We start from the raw sequence: 27,582 nt of genomic DNA on the forward strand, positions 1-27,582 counted from the left end.
ACAACGACGTTCAAGCAATTCAATGAGAACTTCAAGAGCGAGAGAAAGGACATAGCAACCATAAAAAGGAACCAGTCAGAAATGAAAGTTACACTAACAGAAATGAAGGATAATGGATAGGGAATCAACAGTAAAATATATACATGTCGCTGAGAACCAAATTAGCAGTTTGGAACATAAAGGAAGCAAAAAATCACTGACTCGGAACAGCAGAAAGAAAAGGAATCCAAATATAATAAAGACAGCGGAAGGATCCCCTGGGCCAACTTCAGACGCACCAACATTTGCATCCTGGGGGGGGGGCTGGAAGGAAAAGAGAGGGAGCAAGGGATTGAAAACCTATTTGAAAGAAATGACGAAAAACTTCCCTCGCCTGGTGAAGGAAGTAGACATACAAGTCCAGGAAGCACAGAGAGTCCCTAACAAGATGAATCCAACGAGGCCTTCACCAAGAAGCATTGTAATTAAAATGCTAAAAATTAAAGACAAAAAAGAGAACCTTAAAAGTAGCAAGAAAAATGTAAATAGGTTACCTACCAGGAAGCTCCCATAAAACTGTCAGCTGATTTCTCAAGGGAAGCTCTGTAGCCCAGGAGGGAGGGGCAGGAAATACTCAAAGTGATTGAAAAAAAGCAAAGACCAACAACCTAGATGACGCTCCTCAGCAAAGCTATCACATAGACTCAAAGGACAGCTAAAGAGCTTCTCGGGCAAGGAAAGCTCAAGGAGTTTATCATCACCCAACCAGCATTCCATGAAATGTTGAAGGGTTTTTTTTAAGAAGAAGAAGGCCCTGGCCGGTTGATTCAGTGGTAGAGTGTCGGCCTGGCATGCGGAAGTCCCTGGTTCGATTCCCGGCCAGGGCACACAGGAGAAGCGCCCATCTGCTTCTCCACCCCTCCCCCTCTCCTTCCTCTCTGTCTCTCTCTTCCCTTCCCACAGCCAAGGCTCCATTGGAGCAAAGATGGCCCGGGCACTAGGGATGGCTCCTTGGCCTCTGCCCCAGGCACTAGAGTGGCTCTGGTTGCGACAGAGCGATGCCCTGGAGGGGCAGAGTATTGCCCCCTGGTGGGCAGAGCGTTGCCCCCTGGTGGGCGTGCTGGGTGGATCCCGGTCAAGCGCATGTGGGAGTCTGTCTGACTGTCTCTCCCCGTTTCCAGCTTCAGAAAAATACAAAAAAAAAAAAAGAAGAAGAAGAAGAAGAGGAAGAAAAGACAAAAAATATGAACAAGGCTCATCGATACAAAGAACATTGTGATGGTTGCCAAATGGGACTGGGTTGGGAAGATGGTGAAAGAGATGAAGGGATTCAAGGACAAATTGGTAGTTAGAGAATGTTCACAGGGAGACAAATGACAGCACGGGGAATGTTGTAATAACCATGTGTGGTGTCAGATGGGTATGAGATGCACTGGGATGATCATTTGATAAGCTATCTAATGTCTAATCACTGAGATGTACACGGGAAACTAACATCATATTGTATGTCAACTGTCATTCAATAGGTAACTGAAATCATTTTTAAAAATGATTTTAAAAATAGTTTTAAAAAGAAAAACCACCACCACCACCAAACGATGGGCTGTTAGGCAGAGCTGAAAAGATGTGTGTGTGGCCACCACCGATGGCCACGCTTTAGCTGCAGGGAGAACACGGGTCTAAAGAAAACGAAGTGCCCCCACCCAACCAGTGTGTGTGTATGGGGGAGGGGGCAGTGCAGGGGACATTGACTGTGGGGGTGGCTGTGAATGTCACGGGCTAGCTAGGAGCAGAGGACCCACCCGAGTTCCACTGAGTTTCTGGTTTTCCCACCCACGAAGGTACCTGCTTCTGCATCTTCCCAAGGTGTAGTTCCCTTGGGCAATGCATTTTTTTTTTTTTTTTTTTTGCTTTGCCTCCAACACCTGGAACTAGGTCACTAGCAGCAATTTAAAAAAGACCCTCCTGGGCCCTGGTTGGTTGGCTCAGTGGTAGAGCGTTGGCCTGGCGTGCAGGAGTCCAGGGTTCGATTCCCGGCCAGGGCACACAGGAGAAGTGACCATCTGCTTCTCCACCCCTCCCCCTCTCCTTCCTCTCTGTCTCTCTCTTCCCCTCCCGCAGCCAAGGCTCCATTGGAGCAAAGTTGGCCTGGGCACTGAGGATGGCTCCTTGACCTCTGCCTCAGGCACTAGAATGGCTCTGATTGTGGCAGAGCGACGCCCCAGATGGGCAGAGCATCGCCCCCTGGTGGGCATGCCGGGTGGATCCCGGTCGGGCGCATGTGGGAGTCTGTCTGATTGCCTCCCCGTTTCCAACTTCAGAGAAATACAAAAAAAAAAACACCCCAAAACCAAAAAAACCCTCCTGGGGGCAAGGGAGATGTTGAGGGGAATATGAGGGAGGGGGGATGCATTCAAGGTGACCCTAGAATCTATGTAAATACAATTAATTAAATAAAAATAAATATATAAAAAAACCCTCCTACTACACAAGCCCGGACAAACAGACAGGGGTGGGGATGGGGGGAGGACGAAGGTGTTTTGTAAACCGCCCCCCGCCGCTCCTTTGAGCTGCTGGGGGAGGGTCTGCAGATGGCACAGGTGCGTGTGGGACCTGGGCCCCAGGATCCCTGTTAAGGGAAAGTTCTCGGCCGCAGGTCCAGCCACGGCCAAGGCCAAGGCCTCTGGGACTGAGAGAGAAGGGAAAACGTCTCCTTCCTTCCTCGTCAGAGGGAGGAGTCAAGTGCTCACAGGTTCTGAGTGATCTGATTTCATGACGAGGGAAAATGCCTCCGTTTTCTTCTTTCTCTTCATCCCCCCCCCCTCATGCTTAGACAGCAGCTTTCATAGATACTTTTGTTCCAGAAGTTCTACTTGAGAAGTAGGGAGTCAAGCCCGCCGCTTTCTATCTGTTGGGTGGGAAAGCGGGGTGTGGGCAGGACGGAGCTACAGGTGCCCCCAGCTCTCTTCCCCTGACCTGCCAGGCTCGATGCCACTGCGGGGGTGGGGGTGGGGGTCTAGGCTCATGCCAGGGGGTCCTCTGGGCTCATGTCCCAATCCTCTGACAAAGATGAATTTTTAAAAAAATAATAGCTTTATTGAGATATGATTCCTATACCATAACCTTTACCCCTTTAAAATGCGCCGTCCAATGAGGTTCGCGGTATAGTCGCACAGTTGAACGACCATCATCACCGGTCTCTAATTCCAGAACGTTTTTATCGCTCCAGGAGGAATCACCAGATGCATTAGCAATTATTCCCCACTCCCCTCCTCCCCGCAGCCTCAGGCCACCACTCGCCTGCCCTCTCTCTCCACTGTCTCAGCAGGATTCGCCCATTCTGGACATCTCATCACACAGAGTCATGCAGGGCGGGCTCCGTGTCTGCCTTCCTCCGCCGGCTTGATGTTTGTTGGGGGTTCACTTAGGTAGCCGCCTTCATTCCTCTTTCGCGACTGGAGACTACGTACTCCTCTGCGCGGACACGCGTTTGGTTTTCCATTCATCGGCTGAGGGCCATGCGCGTTGGCTCCGCTTTGGAGCGATTATGCACGCCGCTGCTACGCACAGTTGAGTACAAGCTTTTGGGCGAACGGAGAGCCGATTCTTCCGGTGGGATCTGTCAGAGTGCGGCTGTACGTCACATGGTAACCCAACGAGGTAAGTGTCTGAGCTAGGCTGGAAACTGCTAAGTCCTCGGGTAACTTTGGAGGGACTATTTTCCAAAGCGGCTGCACCGTTTATACAATCCTACACAGGATGGATGAGGGGTTCCGGTTTCTCCACATCCTTGCTCTCATGGTGGGGTGGGGGGGGGGGGTTGTCAGTCTTGTTGATTTTGGCTATTAGGTAAATAGGTTTCAAACGGAATCTCGTTGTGGTTTTGTTTGTTGCCATGGACCTAACTGATGATGACGAGCACCATGGCGGCGGTTTATGGGTCATCTCCATCGCTCCCTTTGTGAATTTTGTTTGTGGCTTTTGCTCGTTTAAAAACTCGAGTTGTGCCTGACCTGTGGTGGCGCAGTGGGATAAAGCGTCGACCTGGAAGTGCTGAGGTCGCCAGTTTGAAACCCTGGGCTTGCCTGGTCAAGGCACATATGGGAGTTGATGCTTCCAGCTCCTCCCTCTGTCTCTCCTCTCCCTCTCTCTCTCTCTCTCTCCTTCTCCTCTCTAAAATGAATAAATAAATAAAAAATCGAGTCGTTTGGTTTGTCTTGTCAGAGTATAGGCTTGCTTTCTGTATTTTGCACACTATTCCTTTGACATGCGTGCTATGTGTCTCCCCGGTCTGTGTGTGCAGGGCTGTTCTGGGATGACACGCTTGGGACAGGGGCTTCCGGAACGTTCTCTCTCCTCCGTTCTTGCTCTTGGGGTCTGCTCCCCTGCGTTAGGGGGAGGGAAGAGCTTGTCACCTCGGAGACCCTGACCTGTGAGCGCGTCCCTCACGCAGCTGTGAGTCACGTGGTGACTCACCATGGCCCTCTTTGTCCTCTGCCTACACACACTCAGAATCTAAAGTTTCTTCTACTAAAAATAAAAACAAGTGTGTGGGGGGGGGGGGGGCGGGGAGGTAAGGGGGAGGGGTTTTAAGTGGCTTTTTTCCCTCCTATCTAAGAATTTTTCTCTTTCTTCTTTGTGTTGACGATCCTCACCAGGCCTCCGAGTACCAGACTTCTTCAGTGGGCCCACCTGGACCCCGGGGCTGACGTCACCATGGTTCCAGCCCCACAGCGAGTCATGGCGACAGGGCTTCCCGCCCCCGCCCCCTTCCTTCCTGTCTCAGTGGACTCGGAGCTTGGAGGGTGTATGTCCAGTGGTCGTGACCAGGCACACGCAGGTTCTCAGTAGATTAGGTCAGACAGTAAAGAAACAGTGGAGCCAAAATAATGGTGGGCCATTCCTTTATTCTAGCCTCGCACCAGCCGACGAGCAAACACACAGGGAAAACACTTCCCTGTCACTAAGGGCTCCCGAAGCCGCTGGCACCTGCTCCGGTTTTCCCTAGACTCAAAGGCCCCCAGCAGTCTCAGTCACCTCTGGTTCCCCATCTGCATGCCTTATCCCTTCTCCGCTCCGCACACACTGGCTCCTCCTTCAGCACCTGCCATCTTGGCTTCTTCCTGCTCCTTCTTCTCCTCTTTCTCTTTGTAAAACTGTTTGGGCATGAAACCTCTCCTTCAGCCAACATTAGCATAACCATGGTCCCTCCCTGGCAGGAATGCAATCCCCAATTTGCAATCAACTGCCCTGCTCTGTGGGCAGGCACCCACCACACGTGGCTGCCCAGCGCCATTTTTTAACAATAAAAGTGAGCAAACTCAAAAAAAACACAAATTCTACAAACCCCTGTACCCAACGGAGGGCTGTTCCCCAATGATCCACCTTCTCCAGAGACTCCCGGTGGTCGGCAGGCTCCTCCGGGCGTGTTCTCCTGGGGTTTGTTCCTCTGGGCTTTCCCCTCCCTCAGCCTGACCTTAAAATTCCTGAGCATCTGATCATCCTCTCCTTCTCCCCGATGCTGTTGTGGATTTGTCTCACGGGTCTGGGGGTGGGGGGAGGTGACAGAGCTATGAGCACGGTCGTTCACTCAGCTTGTCACACGAGCCCATTTCCAAGGGGACTTTTCCACATGCTCTGTCTTTATCGAAGACCCTGTAGGCACTCAGGAAGCTATCTGCAGAATAAATCAAGGGACGGCTGGGTGGCGGGCGGAGAAGCTGCCAGACAGGCGACAGCCCCCTACACGCCCGCTCCTGACCACCGGAGGCCAGCAGGCAGGAGGAGGATGAGACATAGACATGGACCGGCTTGGGGACACCGAGTGACTCACTCGATCTCTCTGGGCCTCACTTTGCTCACTCAGAGAATGGGCACGCTCACAGGAGAAACGCCCACATGTCATGCTCAGAATGACCCTGGTGCAGATTAGTCCGCGAGGATGGCATTTGTTCTCAATCGACAACAAAACCTGTCAGATCCGAAAACATGTCTGAGCCACATGGTCCAGGCGACGGGCCCGCCCCCAGCTGCACTCCCTGCCCCCCCCCCCGGCTGCTCGCTCCTGGACCTGACCCTTCCTCCTCTTTGCATTCACCCCCCCCACCCCCACCCCCTAGCATCTCGGCCCCACGCCTCTCCCTGCCCCCCCCCCGGCTGCCCCCTCCTGGACCTGACCCTTCCTCCTCTTTGCATTCACCCCCCCACCCCCACCCCCTAGCATCTCGGCCCCACGCCTCTCCCTGCCCCCCCCGGCTGCCCCCTCCTGGACCTGACCCTTCCTCCTCTTTGCATTCACCCCCCCACCCCAGCCCCCAGCATCTCTGCCCCCAGCAGCTCTCCCTGCCCCCCTCCTGACTGCCCCCTCCTGGACCTGACCCTTCCTCCTCTTTGCATTCCTGCCCACCCCCACCCCAACCCCCCAGCATCTCTGCCCCACGCCTCTCCCTGCCCCCCCCAGCTGCCCCCTCCTGGACCTGACCCTTCCTCCTCTTTGCATTCACCCCCCACCCCACCCCAACCCCCCAGCATCTCTGCCCCACGCCTCTCCCTGCCCCCCCCCAGCTTCCCCCTCCTGGACCTGACCCTTCCTCCTCTTTGCATTCACCCCCCACCCCACCCCAACCCCCCAGCATCTCGTCCCCCAGCCTCTCCCTGCCCCCCCGGCTGCCCCCTCCTGGACCTGACCCTTCCTCCTCTTTGCATTCACCCCCCCACCCCAGCCCCCCAGCATCTCTGCCCCCAGCAGCTCTCCCTGCCCCCTCCTGACTGCCCCCTCCTGGACCTGACCCTTCCTCCTCTTTGCATTCCTGCCCACCCCCACCCCAACCCCCCAGCATCTCTGCCCCACGCCTCTCCCTGCCCCCCCCGGCTGCCCCCTCCTGGACCTGACCCTTCCTCCTCTTTGCATTCACCCCCCCCACCCCCACCCCCCAGCATCTCTGCCCCAAGCCTCTCCCTGCCCCCCCCAGCTTCCCCCTCCTGGACCTGACCCTTCCTCCTCTTTGCATTCACCCCCCCCCCCCCCCCACCCCCCCAGCATCTCGTCCCCCAGCCTCTCCCTGCCCCCCCCGGCTGCCCCCTCCTGGACCTGACCCTTCCTCCTCTTTGCATTCACCCCCCACCCCACCCCAACCCCCCAGCATCTCTGCCCCACGCCTCTCCCTGCCCCCCCCGGCTGCCCCCTCCTGGACCTGACCCTTCCTCCTCTTTGCATTCACCCCCCCACCCCCACCCCCCAGCATCTCGTCCCCCAGCCTCTCCCTGCCCCCCTGGCTGCCCCCTCCTGGACCTGACCCTTCCTCCTCTTTGCATTCACCCCCCACCCCACCCCAACCCCCCAGCATCTCTGCCCCCAGCAGCTCTCCCTGCCCCCCCCCCCGCTGCCCCCTCCTGGACCTGACCCTTCCTCCTCTTTGCATTCACCCCCCCACCCCAGCCCCCCAGCATCTCGGCCCCCAGCCTCTCCCTTGCCAGGGACGCAGAAGCTTCCTGCACAACCTCCCGCTTAACGGGCTGTGGTCAAAACCCCACACCAAGCCCGTCTTCCCTGTCAGTACGAGATGGCTAGGCAATTAGCATTCCTTACTTAATGGGCCAGCTTTTCTCTTGGGGCTCCAGTGCCAATTAGGAGATGGAAATGAAGTTCTGATCTCGTTTCCTGACGGACACAGTACAGGGTACAGTGGAAATGCCTCCTCTTCCAGGGGCCGCCCAGGTGGATTAGAGAACAGCTTTCCTGGGGATTTGAGAACAGTGCTGGACCGGTGACAGAGAGGTCACTGTCTTGTATATCAGGCTTTGGAGCTCCGAGTGTGTCTTGTGTTGTGACTGTGGCCAGGTGGACCTGTCTGGGCCAGGTTGGAAAACACAGAGGCATCACTCTAGAGAAAGCCATTGATTTAAAAAATATATATATATTACGAAAGATGTATTTCGAGTCAAGAAGAAAGCATCATGTGCAAAGAGATGTCCAGACACATAGAGGATGTGTTTCTGGTTGGTGGGGGGGGGGAGGCTTATATTCATTTGGCATTGAATTATTGCCAGATCACTTCTTATTTATTTACTGAACACCTACTATGTGCCAGTCACTCTTATAAGGGCCGGGGCAACAGCAGGAAACATAATGGCTCAAATCTCTTCCCTAAGGTTGTTCACTGTAAGGTCTGTGGATAATGGGGAAAGGTCAGGCCTGCGAACTTTGGCTGGGACCGCCCACAGCCAAGCACGCCAAAAGAAACTTCCCAGAAGTCCTTCAGAAAAGAGCGACACCTCCGTCAGCCAGTGAGATTTCACCACGTCATATTAGCTCACCCACCCTAGAGACCCTTTAAATATCTCCCACTCGAGTCACCACTGGCAACTTGCCTAGCCTCTGTCCCCAGCGCTAGGGAAACTTGTCGGGCAGGATGCACACTGTACTCAATAAAGCCTTTTACTATTCCACACTTCATGGCTCCGGCCCCCTTTCTTCTTTTTCGGCGGGGAAAAATACCTTACATTTTGGTGCCAAAACCCAGGAGGAGTTTGAAGTCCGCAAGGACCGCTCCTCTTCCCGTCCCCTCCGAGAAAGAACCAGGATCTCCGACCTTCCACCCACTTCGTCGCACGGTGCGGTAAGTCCCCTGCCTCCAGCCTTCCCCTAGTTCTTTCTGCCGAGACTCCCTGTCCAGAAACCCTAGCTACGTCAGTGAAGTCTTTCCGTTCTGAGTGCGTGTGAGCCTGTGGAGATGTCCCGAGCACATCCACTTTACCTTATCTGTCTGTAGCTAGAGCTTGAGTTTTGGGATGCTGATACTCAATACTGACCACTCCGAGGACTGAGGGCGGCTGTGGGGGCACAGGAATCTCCCTCCCTAAAGAAGAAGAAACTGTTCTTGTTCTCCACACTGTGGCCAGGCCACTGAACCCACTGAATTAGCCTCCTGAAGGGACTTTCGGTTTTAACACCCTCACCAATTTAACTATCGCCAAAAAAGCTGGGAGCTGGTTGGAGATCCCTCACATACACAGCTTCTAATTATTCGCGCACCCATCCTTAATCCCTGTGCCGCCTGTTCCACCACACAGGCCCTTTTTCTGGCCAGAGAAACCTCACCTAAAACCTCCACTCCTGATCTTTCCTTCTCTGCAGACTCCCAACTCTCTCTCCCTCCTGTCTGACCCCCGGGGGCGCCCCTCTCTCGGGACCCCTCTCTGGTCCCTCTGCCGACCTCTTTCTGCTCGGGTCTCTTCCCTCCGAGAGCCCCCTCCCCTCCCTTCGCAAAATCCTGTTTCTTATTCACCTGCAAATACCAGTCTCTCTTTCTCCTCCCCTGCTGGCCAGGGGCCCCTCCCTTCTCCACTGTGTTCTTAAGTGCCTTTCTCCACCTACTATTGGCTCTTACACAGGTTTGCAGGACCCCGATGTCCAACCCCAATTTTCTTGCAGGAAGTTCTGGCCCTGTCCTGCCTTTGGCTCCAGCGTTTCCTGTGAGATCTCCCCACAAGCCCCCCTCCTCTTATTCTCAACCCTCCCAAACCCCTATCCGGAATCTGTGAACACGGCATTTAAAGTTTTTAACGGTCCCAACTAGTAGAAACAGGCCAAGGCTGTTTGCCAGGCCCACATGCAGCAGAAGGTCACGCTCCAAACCCCGGCTCTTGTGGCAGCCCTGAGGCCAGCAGAGCAACAGAGGCAAGGAACAGGAAGTCCCCCTGACCCAAGTCCAAGCTGCAAAGAGAAACCCCACCAGCAGCTTGCTTTAAGTGTGGCAAGCAGGACCACTGGTCCCGGCAGGGCCCCTGCCAGAGGCTGCCCACTGAGCCCTGCCCTGACTGCAAGCAGCCCAGTCACTGGTGGAGCGATTACCCCTTTGGGCAACAGGTTTATCCTCAGCACCTCTACGTGGAGGACAAGCTGCCCGAATGGGAAGGCCAAGCCAGCCAGGTGGGTGCATCGCTCAAACTCCTAGGACACGTCCTGGACTCGGAGAACCCAGGGTATGCTGCAACAAGTGGGTAAGTCCATCTCATTTCTTGTGGACACGGGGGCTACCTTCTCTTTTTTCCATCACACTCTGGACCTCTAATTCCCTCACAGGTCTTGGTTATGGGAATGGATGAGACCCCTTCCTTTCCCCTTTTACGCCACTCCTGACATGCAGTTCTGCCTCAAGCTTGCCTCCTTACAGGACCACTGGCAGTCGGAACCACTGGACTCCATCCATCTCCAGCTCACCAAAAGGCTGGACCCTACAAATCCCCCTATTACTCCTCTTTTTTTAAATCCTTACAGGACCGCATCCGTGAAGTTTCTCCAGTCACAGCCAGACAGATGTTCCTCCTGACACCCCTCCAAGCCACCACCTTCCGATCTCCCCCTCCCCATGACGTCCCTAATCAGCAGGAAGTAGCCAGACGAATAAACGGGGCCCCTTTTCTATTTAACACAAAAGGTCAGAATGTAAGGTCGTCAGATAATGGGGAAAGGTCAGGCCCACGAACTTTGGCTGGGACCGCCCACAGCCAAGAGCGCCAAAAGAAACTTCCCAGGAGCCCTTTGGAAAAGAGCAACACCTCCGTCAGCCAGTGAGATTTCACCACGTCATATTAGCTCAACCACCTTAGGGACCCTTTAAATATCTCCCACACGGGTCACCACTGACGACTCGCCTAGCCTCTGTCCCTGGGAACAGGGAACCTCGTTGGGCGGGATGCGCTCTGTACTCAATAAAGCCTTTTATTATTCCACACTTCGTGGCTCCGGCCCCTTCCTTCCTTCTTTCTCGGTGGGGAAAAATACCTTACACTCACATTCCACTTTATAAGGGTGGTGGGCGTGAAAGGGTCATAGGAAAAGGTAAGCTTGGCTGGCCGTTGAGGGCGTTTGGAGATGGACGATGAACGTGACCAGAATCCTTCAAGGTAGAACTGCAGAAATGGATGGAAGAGGAGTGAGGAAATTCCACGAGCTCATTCTCAGGGCGTGACCAGGAAGGGCTGAGGGGTTCTCCCCCGATTCGGGGGGCCAGGGCTGGGGAGGGCTGAGGGTGAGCGAGGGGGCCTGGCCACCTAGCATGGCGACCGGAAGAAGGTCCTCAGAGGAGAGACACTACAGGGTTGGTGGGAGTGGGTGCCGTGGCCTTGCCGGGGTGTGGGGGCCGGAGGGGCCGGGGCTCTGGGACTGCAGAAGACAAGGATAATATAATCGCTGTGTATAGCCCCAGGTTTTGAATTCAGGCGGACCTGGGCCTGAGTTGGGGCCGCCACCTGCTGTGTGTGTGAGCCCTTGGGCAAGAATGCAGTGTCTCTGCCTTGGCCAGGAAAACAATGGTGGAGCTTGTGGTGTGGATGTGGCAGGCGAGTGCATACCCGTCTATCACCAATCTGTGCCCGCCGTTATTATTATTATCCTGTTTACAAAACTGTCTTTCTGTGGACAGACAGGTTCACAGCCATGCCTGGAGGGGAACAGGGAGGAAGCTTCCTTCTTCCTCTCAGACCATCGTGGCCAGCACCCCCACGGTGAGGGGGCGGGGTGGGGGTGTCTGGGGGGGGGCGGGGCGAGTGGCTCAGACAGCCCAGGGTTGCTCGGGGTCCACTCCAGCTGGGCAGAGGCTCCGGGCTGCCTCTCCGTGTCCTTGCACTTGAAGGGCTCTTTTCACTTTGTTTTTTAAATATTTCCCGAAGCTCTAATTGCTATACTTCCTCCAATGTTTTTAATACAGGCAATCAGCGAGGACTGCAATTAGGAGGGCCTAATTACCGTCGGCATTCTCTCTCTTCCCTCGGAAACCACCATTGGAACAGTCACAAATAAACCTTAATGAAGACCAAAGCTATTCCTCCCGTCTAAAGCTGTTTGTAATCACGGTGGGTTACTGTCAAGGCCGGCAGGCGGAGGAGCCGGGGGGGGGGGGGGGGGGGGGCGGCTGCATACTCAGCAGCAGCGGCCGCAGCTGGGGGGAGTGGGTGTGCATGCGTGCGTGTGTGTGCCCGCACACGCGTGTGTGCATGTGTGCATGTGCGTGTGTGTATGTGGGGGTCTCTGGGTTATGCAGGGGCCTGAGTAGGTTTGCAATCAACCTATTGTTGTGTTTCCATTAATTAACTTGACCAATCAAATCACTCTCAAGTCACTCCCTTAAAAGAGTGATTGACAGGGAGCATATGAATGGTAGACAAGTCTTTAACATAAGAAGATCTGATGGATTTTAAAGGCATAAAACAGAGCCTCGTGTAACCACCACCCCAGAACAAGACAGAGTCGTCCCTTCTCCACAGGGGACACGTTCCAGGACCCTCGGTCGTGGCCTGAAACTGTGCCCAGTATCCAGCCCCGGTCGGCACGACGGTTATTCCTCTGCCTGCATCCCTGGGGTGATGTTTAATTTACGGATTAGGCACCGTAAGAGACCAAGGACAACCACAAACGCGTAGAACAGTGCTAAGGACGTGCTGTCATCAGAGTTAAATAGATGCGGTGTTCTCAGGTAAAACAAGGGTGACTCGCACACAGCACGGGGGCGTCGAGACAGGCCCTCTGAGAACCTAGCGGGCGGCTTACGAAGTGAGGGGCGCATCGGTGGGAAGCGTCTGGGGCTGGGAGACACCGGGGATGGTTCACATCTCGGGGGAGACGGAGCGGGACGGGGCGAGATCCCATCACACGGTTCAGGGAGGCGCACAGCTTAAAGCTTGACAGAGTGTTTGCTTCGGGAGTTTGCCGTCTGGTATTTTTGGACCGTGGGCGGGTGGCTGGCTGCAGGTAGACAAACCCATGGAGAGGAACACGGCGGGTAAGAGGGGACCGCCGTCCAGGGCGTTTCAGACATCCCGGAAGGCTCCCCGCGCCCCCGCGCCCCTGTGGAGCTTGTCTCTAGAGCACAAAGGAGGGCAGGCTGGCCCTTCCTGGGCGCCTGGCACCGGGGTGATGGTAGCGGTCCTGAGTTAAGAGCCTGGCGGGCGGTCACTCTGTGCTGGTGCGGCAGGAGCTCTCCCTTGGGGCTGTCATCCCTGGAGGGGCTACCCTGACCTGTGTATTTGGGACAGAAGTCAAGTGAAGGCTATTCTCCACCACACGGACGGACAGACGGATGGACGGGCGGCGATGTGTGTCGTCAGGGAGGGGCGGTGACAATGGGCAGGCGGACACAAACACCACGGCACAGAGCTGCCCATGTCCCCAACCATCCTTTCCTCGAGGACACCTAGCCAATAAATTAAGTACTCTCTAACAGACAGTGCTCTCCAACAAAGAGTGAAGCCCCAGCCACGACCCTGCCATCTCAGCTGCTTACTCACCCCTTCTGAGGGGGGCAGGGTGGGCTCTGGGCGCTGTCTGTCCTGGTTGTCAGGGTGGAGAGGAGCGTGCTGGTCCCGCGGGGACCGAGGGGAGGTCTTCCGGTCTCTCCTGGTTGTCAGGATGGAGAGGAGCGTGCTGGTCCCGCGGGGACCGAGGGGAGGTCTTCCCGCTGAGCCGTGGCTTGCCTGCCTTCTCCTGAGTGACTGAAATCAGACGTCGCTTGCACCTCTCTGAGGATTGACTTTCTGCTGAAGGCCCTCCCCCCACCCTGTCTAGTAGACGTCAACCTGCTATCCAGGGGAAACCCACCAAGAAAGGAGAGACCATATTTCCCCACGTAGAGGATGCTCCCACGTATAAGACGCACCTCGTTTGGGGGCCGGGAATGAAGAAGAAAGAAGAAAGAAGAAAGAAGAAAGAAGAAAGAAGAAAGAAGAAAGAAGAAGAAGAAGAAGAAGAAAAGCGTTACATAAAGTCATTGAACTCAAGTGTTCTTTATCATAAAATTCATACGACTGACTCCTCATCCGCGTCAGAAAGCGGGAAATGCAGGTGAAAAAAAGTCTGTGACACTGGATCAGACACACCCGGTTTCTAGACCCCAGGGTTTTCGAAAAGGGGTGCGTCTCATCCGTGGGGAGATCCTGCAGGCGTGGGTGGGCGGGCTCAAGCCGGTTCCCAGTTATCTTGGAGGAAGATAAGATTTATTGCTGTACGGACTCCTGCCCCGTGCCGTCAAACATTCCAAGTCAAGTCCGGTTAATATTAACCCACTCGTTGAGGAACAGGAAGGCGTGTGCGTTTCAGAGGCCTGATACTAATCGTGAGGAAACTTAACATTCACACAGACTGGGAATAAACCGGGCGGCTTCCTGCACGGCCTTCCTTTGTGTTCAAAGGGGACGTTATCTCCTCACCGGGCGGAGTGGCTTTCATCTACCTAACGGCTTTCCTTTGGTTCTTTCAGTTGTCCCCGCTAATTAGTTGAGAATCCTGGGGGTCTCTGCTGTTTGTCCCCCTCTCTCTCTTGCCGGTAATGATTTGTGGATAATGAATGGATAATGATTTGTGGATAACGATTTGTGTTTCCTTCCGTTCTCGATCAATGAAATGGTTGGTAAGCTGAGACATTTCAAAGCACAGGACTTAGTGTGACTCCCCACAGCCTGGGTGGTGGTATCAGAGTGTTGATGGGGGGTGGGGGAGTGGGGGGTGGAGGGGTCAGGGAATGAGAGAGAAGTCAGCTCCCTCGGGGCTCCCCGCAAACTAGTAGTGTCTCGTCCTTACGTGATGGGAGCTGGTGGGAGCTGGTGGGTTCGAGGACACTGTGCGTTTGAGGTTTAGAACTCCCCCTTCCTGAGATGGGCCCGGAGTGGGGACTGACTCGGGCGTTTCCACGTTTTTCGTGTTCTCCAAATCGTCCCGGGACCTCAAGGGGATTGTTCTGGCGCTGAGGGTAGGGATGGGTAGGACGGGTAGGGGGTCACCAGCCAACCGATCCTCATTCGTTAAGCACCTGGCGATGAGATAGATAGTTGTGTGTTCCCTGTGTTGATTTGAGAATGTCCAAACCTGCAGAGAGTTTTTATGCTTATTTCAGCCAGACTGACAGACAACTATGTCGGGAAGCAAGGTCCCAAATGCTCCATGATGTGATGATTAGTAGCCTTATACACACGCGCGCGCGAGCACACACACACACACACACACATTTTGGAAGGAAGGAGCGAACAGGAGGGCGATTACAGGGAAGCGGGGAAAGCAAGGTGCGGGGTATCTAATGAGCTGTGCCGGCCCCCCTGAGGGTGGTGAGCCCCCTGAGGGCTCTGACAAAGAGCGTGAAGCTGGCGTCTCACAGGTGGGCTCACCCGGGGACACAGGAACAGGGGCGTCTCACAGGTGGGCTCACCCGGGGACACAGGAACAGGGGCGTCTCACAGGTGGGCTCACCCGGGGACACAGGGACAGGGGCGTCTCACAGGTGGGCTCACCCGGGGACACAGGGACAGGGGCGTCTCACAGGTGGGCTCACCCGGGGACACAGGGACAGGGGCGTCTCACAGGTGGGCTCACCCGGGGACACAGGGACAGGGGCGTCTCACAGGTGGGCTCACCCGGGGACACAGGGACAGGGGCGTCTCACAGGTGGGCTCACCCGGGGACACGGGGACAGGGGCGTCTCACAGGTGGACTCACCCGGGGACACGGGAACAGGGGCGTCTCACAGGTGGGCTCACCCAGGGACACGGGGACAGGGGCGTCTCACAGGTGGACTCACCCGGGGACATGGGAACAGGGGCGTCTCACAGGTGGGCTCACCCGGGGACACAGGAACAGGGGGCAGGGATCGCTCACGGCGAGGATAAACCTCCCACTAAGGAAGTTATGTGTCTGGGCGTGACTGCGCACCTGTGACCTGTCCCGCCAGGAATTTCTAATCAGATCATCAGTTCCTAGGTTACTTTAGATCACTAGACTTGTACACACATCCTTTGCTGTCCGTAAGGGCTGCACCAGCATCGTCTTAGTTAATGCTCACCGCACAGCGGGGTTCTGTTGTTACCCCCACACACTTCGTAGTACAGGAGAAGAAAAAACATTTTTCCTCTCTCCTCTTAAGTTCACGGACCGGGACCCCGTAAATGAAACGGACAAAAGACACGCAGGTTCGCAGGAAAAGAGGCACAGACGTCTTATTTGATGTCAGTATTTCACTCTCTTCCAGACACGCAGGATGCCACGGAGGAGGGGGTGGGAGCTCGAAGAAGCACCAGGGCCGGGAGCGGATACACCCCTGGGACAAAGGGCGGTAAGTCACTGGCAGAGCGACAGGGACGAGGGACGCGTCCGGCCCTCTGGGACGGCACACGGTGGGGACGTCCACACGTGGGGACAACGGACGGAAGAGGGAGGGGCTGTTTCTGTGGGTTTGTTCATGCGTATTCAGGTCAGCGCCATCTCCAGCGATAAGAATGAGTCCCTTCTCCTGGTGCAGGAGTGAGGAGGGGACACCCTCCCAGAGGGAACCTGAAGCCCTGTATTTTGGCAGAAAGGGAGAGCTTTTCTGGTACTTGTCGCTTCTTGACTGCCTTCAGCTCGAAAACCATCCTGGTGCCAAAGCGGCGGATTCCCAGGTGGCCTATTCTGATCCCCTCCGGCAGCCCAGCCCGGTGAACATCGGGCGTAGGGAAGACCCTACCTCCGGCCAGGGTGGGGCGGGAGCTCCAACTGCGTCTGTTTCAAGGATAGGGAAGGGGGGGGGTGGTGCTGGGACAGCAGGGGAAGGGCGTCCTGTGGCCAGGAGGTCAAGGTCACGTAGCTCACATCACCCGGATCCGGGGAAGGAACCCTGGGTGGCCTCTGTTCTGACCCCAAACACTTCAACTGATGGCACCAGGCCCACCCAGGTGACTGAGAATCAGGCCCTTGACTTACTTACGGTCAGCTGGTTGTGGATGGTAGTAATGCCATCGACCAGACTTCTTCCCAGCAACACCCAGACCAGCGCGGAGTGGAGGAGCCGGGCCACCGCCTCACGTCGACCGGCACAGAGCTCCATCAGCATTTGCTGAACTAACAGACGGTCATCAGCTAGCGGTCACTGAGCAGTCAACAGCTGACCAGCATCGTGTCTATCCATTTGCTTACCCCTCCCAACAAACTTTATAAAGTCAGTCTCACCAGGACCCCAGGACCTGTGTCCCACATCGGTGACCTCAGTGCTGTTGGCCTGTCAGTATTTCCTCTTCTCCTCTCCCCCCCAGGCAGGTGGCTGGTTTTCCCATTGCTGTCCCTTCACATCCACTGTAACCACACGGCTGTTTTGTTTTGTTCTGTTTTTTTTTTATCAATGAATTATGAGCAGAGAAGACACGGATCCCTTCCAGGTGGCAACGTGTTTAAGAGTCAGTTTATCACCTTTCTTTTCTCCTCATCATTGTGACCAGCAATGTCCTGACGGTGGAGCCTCTCCCAGCTTGAGTCTCCTGAGGGGGAGGGGGGTTAGGTGGGGGAGGCAGCGTGAGCAGGGCCCCGGCTGACCACGCTGGGCACGCAGCATGGGTTTGAAGCTACAGATACTTGGGTGTTGTTCCCCTCCCCCCATAGCTCACTTTATCCTGATAATCCCATGTTATAGATGAAGACAGTGAGGCACAGAGAAGTCGAGTGATTTGTCCGAAGTCACACAGCAGGAAACAGGGAGCCATCTCTCCCGCTCACTAAAATGAGGGGTTATTTCAAAATGAATATGAGCGATAAAAAAAAAAAAAAAGAGGGAGAGAGAAGCCTTTGCCATGTCACTGGCTACTCCATCATGATCATTGAGTTTGCATCTCATTTGCCTAATTGAACAACTTTCTTTGACTTGTCGTTTGCTTTTCTGATGTTCTCGTTTAATAATGATAAAAAAAATCAAACGCTTCTTCTTTTTTTTTTTTAAAATCGCTTCATATTCAGTTTGAAACATCCCCTCATTTTTTGTGAGCCATCCATATCAGTCCTTGCTGTTTAGGAGTCTGAAGAGACCCCGGTTGCCATCTTTTTTTCTAAGGCTCGGTCCTTCGTAGCTGTCCCATCCTTATACTAGTTCTTAATGGGGAGCGTCCCCCCCCCCCCCAGCTCCCCCCCTCACCGGAGAGGCTCGGCAGTGTCTGGACACATTTCTGGCTGTCACCATTCGGGTGGTGGTGGGCAGAGGTCAGGAATGCTGTTAATCCACGCACAGGTCACCTCCCCCTTCCCCCCAAGATAGAGTCACCACGCCCAAATATCAGAAGTACCGCTCTGGAGAGGTCCCTCTGCGGCTGCAGGGAATGAATGCTTGCCTGGCCGGCTTCCTTCCGCGGTTTGCACCTGGAGCCTTGGCTGGGTTGCTCCGAGTTAGTCAATTAATTAAGCGCACACAGCAGGGGAGGTCAGAGCTGGGACCGGTCTTCTGTTTGACATTTGCCTCACCCATCCGGAGGAGGAGGAGGAGGATGTGGTGAGAGCTCCCCGCTCCAGCGGGCGCTGACACTTCACCGTGCCAGGGAGGGAAATGCCAAACTCCTGGTGACAAGCCGCGGAAGGATCTCGCCAGGCTGTGCGCGTGGGCAGGGGCCTTGCCGAGGAGGAGCCTCCGTGGAGGCAAAGGCAACGGGCCGCGCTTGGCAGAGCGTCATCCGAGCTCTACGTAGAGGCTGGGAGAGGACGGAGCAGGGGAGAAGCGGAGGGACAGGAATGGGGAGGCCCCAGTGAGTGACTCCCCGGCTTGGTTCCCAGACGCCCCTGAGTGCTAGCTAGCCGACGATGCCAGGCCCTCGCGGGGTGTCCTTGGTCACAGGTCTGGGTGCTGCTACTCCAGCCAACTTTGCATTTTCGGCAGGAATACAGACCCAGTTTCCCCAGATTTTATCATTTCCAAGAGAAACCAAACATCTTGGATCTTAGGTGTAACTTCCCATATTTTTTCCCCTAACTTTTTTTATTTCGATGTAACATCAAGCCTATAGAAAAACAATGATATGAATGGTATAAAGAGCTCCTATATCCTTCACCCAGACTCACTGGTTGCTAACATGTTGCCCCATGGGCTTTATTATGATAAGTTCCCTGTGTTTATAAACCAGCTATGGACCGAGCTACACGAGAATGTAAATGGGCTTTTTGGCCCTTGAACTCTCAGCGGGTGATTTCTGAAACTCAGGGTCGTGTCTGACAAATGACTCAAGAATCTCCACACGGCGGGGGGGGGGGGGGGGGGGAGGGGAGGGGCTGGACACGGGTGATTTTACATTTTCCTCCACATGCTGCTAACGGGCAGCTAGGGCTGAGAACGGCCCGTCTTGGTCCCTCACGGTCACTTCATTCCCTTTATTGGCGGCTGGTTTAGGGGTCCACACCTGACCCTGTTCTGCTCAGAGAGGTTAAGGGGAGAGTGTAATGGAGTGCTTCTGAGACAGGTCTCTTCCCTCCTGAAGACCCAGGAAAGGGGCAGCTCTTCCCACTGGTGTTGCACCCGGATGTGATGGACACTGGCCTAAGGGTGGAAGGCTAGAAGGACGGGGGGACGTTGGGGTCCTTAAATTCATCTTTGCACGACTACATGAACGAACCTCGCGGATCCTTTATCCTGAGGTTCCTTTTGATGGAGGATGTGTTTTCCTCGCTGTAGCTGCGTGGTGGCGATGACTCGTCACCTAGCAAAGGCACACGCCTAGCTTAGAGCATGCTGAGTGTTACCCGCCATCGACTCTCCAGCCACAGGCAGACGGCGCGTTTGCTATTTCCTCCCCCAGAGTCCAGATGGTACCCTGTGACTCATTCTCACTAGTTGAATGTGACACGGAGTGGGGTTCTTCTGGGTCAAGGTGATGAAGGTTTGGTGCCTGTTCCTTCATCTTCTCACCGCCACCCCCTTTCCCTTCCCTCCGTCTACTCAGGTGGATAAGATCAGGACCACCCTGCAGCCACGAGATGGCAGGGGGAGGCTGCTGGCTGCTGGGGAGGAGGGGGCTGTGGGACATCCGGACAATGGGTTTCACAGCTGTCCCTGCCTCAGAGGTTAGGATCGAATGAGACAGAAGACAAGGAGCTCATGGCACCTTTCTTGGCGACCGCGGGGGGACCTGGTGAATGTGATCACTTTTGGACGGGAGTTTGGAGGACTAGGCTGACCGGGATCCTGTCTGACCACTGGGAGTGGCCATATTAATATTTATTTATTTTATTTTTATTACTTTTTTTCCCCGGAGTTAGAAGCGGGGAGGCAGAGAGACTCCCACATGTGCCCGACCGGGATCCACCCAGCATGCCCATCAGGGGGCGATACTCTGCCCATCTGGGCTGTTGCTCCATTGTGACCGGAGCCATTCTATCACCTGAGGTGGAGGCCATGGAGCCGTCTTCAGTGCCCGGGGCCAACTTTGCTCCAATGGAGCCTTGGCTGCAGGAGGGGAAGAGAGAGGTAGAGAGAAAGGAGAGAGAGAAGGGGGGAGAAACAGATGGGCACTTCTCCTGTGTGCCCTGGCCGGGAATCGAACCCGGGACTTCCACACGTCAGGCTGATGCTCTACCGCTGAGCCAACCAGCCAGGGCCATATTAATATTTATTTGATGCTGCCAGCTAGGTCCTGCTGAGGACTCTTCAAGTAGAGGCACTCGGAGGCCCATGTGCCCAAAGCCTCACAAAGACCAGAGCTAGACGGTACATAAGTGAGGGCCCTCCCGGGTGTCAGGGGCCTGTTTCTCCCCTCCAGCTCTTCAGCCTTTGCCGACGGGCTCTGTCCCTTGGTTTCCAGGCCGACGTCCAGCTAGTCCAGGCCCTGGGACCTTTCTCTCCATCCTCCCAACTCCCCGGATGCCCTGCTTTGACGGACGTTCAGCTCCCAGTGCTGCACGCTGTTCCTTCCCCGCCTCACAGGACTCACCAGCGACCCAGCCCATCTCTCTAAGGTCGGTCCCTCGTCACAGGGCCAGGAGCCACTCTTCCCAAAGCGCAGGACGAGATTACTGGACGTGGCGCACGGCCGGGCACTAGAGAGCGCCAACCCTCGCAGAGAGAAAGTGCTCCGGGTCCAGGTGTCCTTTGAGCCTCTGCGTAAACCAAGGGGCGTGTCTTCTCTGGTGTGAGGGCACCTTCAGCATCTTTCTAGCGTTTGGCTTATATATATATATATATATGTCCTGCTTACCAAGAGCAGGCAGCTGGCCCTCGGCTCCGAGCGGGCAGCAGCTAGAATATGCCGTGGTTGTGTGTATTGTATTTATTTTCCTGGTTACCATTCCCCCCTTTTATTTTGTGATAGAGACGGGGGGGGGGGCAGATAGGGACAGACAGACAGGAAGGGAGAGAGATGAGGAGCATCAAGTCTTCGTTGCGGCACCTTAGTTGTTCATTGATTGTTTTCTCATATGTGCCCTGACCGAGGGACTTCAGCCGAGCCAGTGACCCCTTGCTCAAACCAGTGACCTTTGGCTCAAACCAGCAACCTTGGACTTTAAGCCAGCGAGCTTTGGGCTCAAACCAGCGACCATAGGGTCATGTCTATGATCCTATGCTCAAGCCAGTGATCCCGCACTCAAGCCGGATGAGCCCACGCTCAAGCCAGTGACCTCGGGGTTTCGAACCTGGGTCCTCCGCATCCCAGTTTGATGCTCTATCCGCTGTGCCACCGCTTGGTCAGGCTCCAGTCCCCTTTGGATAAGGGTGCTGTCAAGCTCCGTGTCAGGGTGTATTTATTCAAGTAGGAACCAAGTTGATTCACAGAGACACAGGAAGCAAATGCCCATCAATGTGGATATGATACTTCGCCAGGGTTATACTCCCGTCACAGAGGTTTGGAGGGAACCAGTCGAGTTAGGAAGCAGAGGCGTAGACAGAGATGCTCGCCCTGCTCACTCGCTCCTGAGACACCGGCTCCCCTCGAGCCTCTATACCTCAGCCGCCAGAATGCAGATGGTAATTCCCGCTACGCCCGGGATCATTCTCAGCACCCGGTGGGAGAATCTGACGTGTGTGCGTGCCATTCGAATGCAATGGTCCTTCAGTGTTAAGATGAATTTTTACCAGCCTGTGCTCGACAGTCAGATTCACTGTGTGAGGGTGGCTTCCTAGGACTTCCATCCAGCTGGGGGCGGGGGCGGGTGAAGTCTGGGTAAGTCATGTCACCGCTCTTGCCTCAGTTTCCCCCTGGGGAAGCGGGAGACCGCTGGGAGGCTGAGGTGATGTGATTGATGGGCGCACGGTGCCAGGGCACAGCTCGGCACGCAGCAGGGGCGGGGAAGCGTGAGCTGTCGTGGCCGTGACCCTGCCCCACAGTGACCTGTGAGGGGGCTGTGCCACCAGGGCCGGGAGGCAGGTGTCAGCAGAAGTATCATATCCACTTTTCTTCTGAACCCCCTCGGAGCCTGTGCGAAGCACACCCCTCTCCACAGTACAGATCTCCTCCAGCGCTGCCGCTTGCTGTGGGTCGAGTGGTGCCCTGCACCCCCCCCAGATCCATATGTTGAAGCCCTGGCCCCCCAGTGTGATGGTGGTCGGAGATGGGGCCTTGGGGGGTGATTAGGGTTAGAGGAGCTCATGAGGGTGTGTACGGCCCTTGTGATGGCCTCAGCAGCTTTGTAAAAAGAGGGAGAGAGAGGGCACACTCGCCTCCTTTCTGCCATCTGAGGACAGAGACGGTGGCCATCGGCAAGCTAGGAGAGGGGCCCTCATCAAGAGCCCAACTGGCCAGCACCCTGATCTTGGACTTCCAGCCGCAAGAACTGTGAGAAATAATCACCTGTTGTGAGAGCCACAGCTGGAGCTGACTGATGCTATGCTTATTTGGTCTAGAATCTATCCAAAAATTTATACATTTATACCTATATATCTATATCTATATCATCTATATCTAATTCTATAGCTAAATCTACATTTATATCTATATCATGTATATCTATATCTGTAGCTATCTATATATGAATCCATATGTATACACACACATATATAACTTACTATATGCTAATCACTCTTTTTTTTTTAATGGTTTTTTTTTTTTTTTTTGTATTTTTCTGAAGCTGGAAACGGAGAGAGACAGTCAGACAGACTCCCCCATGCGCCCGACCGGGATCCACCCAGCACGCCCACCAGGGGCGACGCTCTGCCCACCAGGGGGCGATGCTCTGCCCCTCCGGGGGGTCACTCCGTTGCGACCAGAGCCACTCTAGAGCCTGGGGCACAGAGGCCAAGGAGCCATCTCCAGCGCCCGGGCCATCTTTGCTCCAATGGAGCCTTGGCTGCGGGAGGGGAAGAGAGAGACAGAGAGGAAGGAGGGGGGTGTGGAGAAGCAAATGGGCGCTTCTCCTGTGTGCCCTGGCCGGGAATCGAACCCGGGTCCCCCGCACGCCAGGCCGACGCTCTACAGCTGAGCCAACCGGCCAGGGCCTTTTTAAATGTTTTTTAAAAATATTATTTATTCATTTTAGAGAGGTGAGCGAGGGAGAGAGAGAAGAGGGGAGGAGCAGGAAGCATCAACTCCCACAGGTGCCTTGACCAGGCAAGCCCAGGGTTTTGAACCGGGGACCTCAGCGTTCCAGGTTGACACTTTATCCACTGCACCAGCACAGGTCAGGCACAATACGCTAATCATTCTACATGTGGTGTTTTATTGAGGCCTCACGACTCTAGGGAGGAGAGCTCCATACCGTGTTTCCTGTTAAAGAGGAAGAAGCTGAGGCTGGAAGGTTGGCGGAGTTGCCCAAGGTCCTAGAGCTACTGGGTGCAGCAGCCCGGTTGATTGGGAACACATGCTGACCGCCAGCTGGCCTGGGAGTTCAGGCGAGGGACACGCCAACTCTGATATTGGTGGGGATCACCTCGCTGGCCTCCAGAGGGGAAGGGGGACCCTTCCTGTTGGCCCCAGTGTGGATGAGCAAAGGTCCGGCTTCCGGTTCAGCCGCAGGGCGGAGAGTTTGTGCGGGAAGTACCCGTAAAGCAACAGAACAGCTCAGCCCGGTTGGTTACAAGGCAAAACCTTTAATCACATGAGTGCTTATTACATTAAGCTGCTCCGGGGCTCAGACAGCTTTGATTTCTGGTCATGTTCTTTCCTTTGTTTTAAATGTATTTAACACGAAAAGGTGAATGCCTCCTCAGGACCTGAGGATTTGTGAGTGGACAACAAGGACAAGTGTCTGGGGACCTGGGGACCCCCCCTCCCTCGCAAGCCACCGCCTGTGACTTGGAGCGAAGTCCTCTTCCACGGAGGGAAGAACGGGGGTCCTAACGGTAAAGAAGAAAGGAGAAACACGTGGCGCGAACACACGGAGAGGAACGAGGAAAGGCGTCAGGGGGCGGGCTCAGAGGTCAGGGCGGCACAGAGAGGGCGGGGACCCGGAGGGTGAGGGCGGAGCGTGGGCGGGGGGCGGGGCTTGAGTCCATTTGGTTTCATTCTTTGTAAAAAATAATAATAACCATCACGAGGACCATGCCATGCAGCCTCAGAGACGCCTGCGCCCTCCCCGGGGGCCGCGAGGGGCGGAGGGCGGTTCAGACGGGCGTGGTACGCCGGTTGGCCAGGTCGTTATGCAGCGACTCCTTAAACTCTTTGGGCGTGGAATTGTGGAATTGTAGAAAACCATGGTCCCGGTCCGAGTTGAGGAGGGTCCCCATGGTGATCTTGGAGGGGTCCCGCGAGAGGGTGAACATGGAGATGTCGGTGGAAGGGATGGTGTGGAAGCCTTTGCCGATGGGCGACAGGTCCCGGGACCTGGGCTCGGTGGACCGCGAACTGGACCGCCGCCGGAACCGGTACCGGTAGGGCGGCAGGCGGGCGAAAGTCGATTTCTTCAGGAGCTCCGAGTGGGACTTGGCCCGGAGCTGCTGATGTTTCTCGATGTAGATGTGCACGGCCACCACCCCCACGATCTCCGCGATGATGAAGGAGAAGGCTCCGAAGTAGAAGGACCAGCCGTACGAGTAGCTCTTCTTGGAGTCCCGCTGCCCCGGGTCCCCCGCGTTGGCCGATATATACACTATGATGCCGATGATGTTGCTTAACCCTGAGAGAAAGGGAAAAGGAAAAAAAATGCATCATATATATATATATATATATATATATATATATGACCTCCGAGGTCGCCGTCGACGGGAAGTCTTGAAATATTTATACAGAACGCATGCGGCTGTCGACGGGGAGAGAGAAGGACGGGTTTGTGGCTGGAAATCCAAGCCGGCTGAGCTCTTCCGCATGGTCTGCCCCTTGGGACCCCCAGAGTTCCATCCCAGGGGGGGTTGCCTCCACCTAGAAAAGACACCCGACTCCTACAGCAAGTGCAGCAGAACTCAGAACACCTGCCTTTCCCCTGAGACACAACCCGCTCCGTTAAAACACCACCTTCGGCAGGGAGTCCCGAGGACGGTACGATGAATGGGGTGCAGGTCCCTCGCCATTAGCAGGAGGGATGGACGTGTCAATGCCATTGGAGGAGAAGGCAGGAAGGGGTCTACCGGAGACACGGACACGAGGGTTCAGGAGCCAAGGGAGAGAGGTGAGTAAGCCGCTGCCCTTTGAGCAGGGTGACATTCGAGCGGAACCCCGAAAGTTGGAGAGGGGTGAGCCGCCCTGAGACGCAACGCTGTTGAGGGTGGAGTGTGTGAGGAAGAGTGACTTCCGGGGGCTTTGGCTGGACTAGGGGTGACTTCCGGGGGCTTTGGCTGGACTAGGGGTGACTTCCGGGGGCTTTGGCTGGACTAGGGGTGACTTCCGGGAGCTTTGGCTGGGCTAGGGGTGACTTCCGGGGGCTTTGGCTGGGCTAGGGGTGACTTCCGGGGCCTTTGGCTGGGCTAGGGGTGACTTCCGGGGGCTTTGGCTGGGCTAGGGGTGACTTCCGGGGGCTTTGGCTGGACTAGGGGTGACTTCCGGGGCCTTTGGCTGGGCTAGGGGTGACTTCCGGGGGCTTTGGCTGGGCTAGGGGTGACTTCCGGGGGCTTTGGCTGGACTAGGGGTGACTTCCGGGGCCTTTGGCTGGGCTAGGGGTGACTTCCGGGGGCTTTGGCTGGGCTAGGGGTGACTTCCGGGGGCTTTGGCTGGGCTAGGGGTGACTTCCGGGGGCTTTGGCGGGACTAGGGGTGACTTCAGGGGGCTTTGGCGGGACTAGGGGTGACTTCCGGGGGCTTTGGCTGGACTAGGGGTGACTTCCGGGGGCTTTGGCGGGACTAGGGGTGACTTCCGGGGGCTTTGGCTGGACTAGGGGTGACTTCCGGGGGCTTTGGCAGGACTAGGGGTGACTTCTGGGGGCTTTGGCAGGACTAGGGGTGACTTCCGGGGGCTTTGGCTGGACTAGGGGGACGTGAGTGGCATCTTGCGCTGAAAGCAGGGCGGCAGAGAGGACAGGTGTAGAGGAGAGATTTGGGCACATTGGGTTGGGAGTGCTGGTCGGGAGTCCGGCTGTCGCTGTCCAGTGGCCATGCGGGGGTGGGGCTGCAGCGTGGGGGCGCTCAGGAGGCGCGGGGAAGGCACCCCCCCCAGGGTCTTTATCTGCACGGGATGAGATGCTGCTGCAGGTTAGCTGTTGTTGGAGCCTCAGGAATTGGGGAACACGAGGCTGTCCCCGGTAGGCACGGTCTGCCAGCTTCGTGTCCCCAAGTGTCAGAGGAATAGCACAGGCAGTAGCCGAGAGGGCCGTGGGAGAAGAACTGCTTCTCCAGGGAGTGGCGAGAAGAAACAGGTAGAGCCTGGGGTCCGGATGGTGCTCCTGTCCGACCCCTTCCCCACATTATTGCTCTCAAGGCGAAATCTCTCTCTTTGTCCTTTGCCCCAAGGGCCTCCGCGGAGCCTTGAAACCAACAGTGGCTCCGAGCGCTTGGTACATTTGCTGGCATTTTCCTCGCCTCTCCCGAGTCCGACCACCTGCAGGAGCGTGCTCAGTGGAGGCTGTCCCTCATTCCAGTTCCCGGCACCAGTTGGTAAATAATCATTTTCAGTGGCCTCCTCAGTCTCGCCTCCATTCCGGAAACACCCCCACACTCCTGCTGGGGATCCCCAAGGCTTTACCACGGCCCAGCAACCAGAAGGTTAAAGCCTGGCCTAGCGGGGTCCCCCCGCCCCCGGCCTCTGCTCCTGGGCTACCCCTCTGGCTGGCTGGTGTTCATATACTAAGGGCAGTGTGATCTCCAGCCCCACACCATCTAGGAGTTGCCCCTTGAGGTCAGGGCCGGGCACTGCTTCTACCCAGCGCCCCCTCATCACTCTGCACTGAGCAGACAGGCGGCAGGTTCTGGTCCCCGAGCGAGTCCCCACACGGGGCTGGCACCGGCGGCTGCTGGGCTGCAGTGCCCCCCCCCATACGGAGCGGTGTCTCCCCCTGCAGGTGGGCACATGCAGTACTCTTATGTCACCATGGACGTGGGTACACTAAGGAGGAGAGAGCAGAAGTCACACGGATTTCCAGGACTCCCTCTGCCAGCAGGGAGATGTTGGGTCAGGTTCGGGAAGCTCCAGATGGAAGTCTTGCCAGAGTGGGGGTGGAGAAAAGTGCAGAGAGAGGCTCCCACATCAGACAAGTTCAAGGAGGCAGGGGCGAGGTGAGCTGCCGCCGGGTCCTAGGGCACTCGCCGTGCGTTAGGCGCTGCGCCCAGTCTTCGCGTGCGCCATCTCGAGCCGTCATCGCAACAGACCCTCTTTAAAAAACTAATCACCACTCTTTCCCAGATGAGGACACAAACGAAGGCACAGAGGAGGTAGGAACGTCCTCCGTTCACGCAGCTAGGAAGCGGAGGAGGTGGGATTCGAACCCAGGACGGCCCCTTAGCCAAGGGTGTGTCTAGAGCTCGCCAACCAGGCTTCAGGAGA

General features: G+C 55.9%; 1 protein-coding gene across 1 annotated transcript in view; it reads right to left on the reverse strand.

Moving 5' to 3' along the window:
* Positions 1-23,785: 23,785 nt before the first annotated feature.
* The window catches only part of CACNG3 (calcium voltage-gated channel auxiliary subunit gamma 3), a 93,941-nt gene continuing 90,144 nt past the window's right edge, over positions 23,786-27,582 (reverse strand). The window contains exon 4 of the mRNA XM_066275845.1: positions 23,786-24,790. Within this exon, the coding sequence (XP_066131942.1) occupies positions 24,279-24,790 (512 nt within the window). The 3' untranslated portion in view covers positions 23,786-24,278. The remainder of the gene's footprint in view (positions 24,791-27,582) is intronic.

This window comes from Saccopteryx bilineata, chromosome 4 (assembly GCF_036850765.1).
Source record: "Saccopteryx bilineata isolate mSacBil1 chromosome 4, mSacBil1_pri_phased_curated, whole genome shotgun sequence".
In the NCBI taxonomy this organism is placed as follows: Eukaryota; Metazoa; Chordata; class Mammalia; order Chiroptera; family Emballonuridae; genus Saccopteryx; species Saccopteryx bilineata.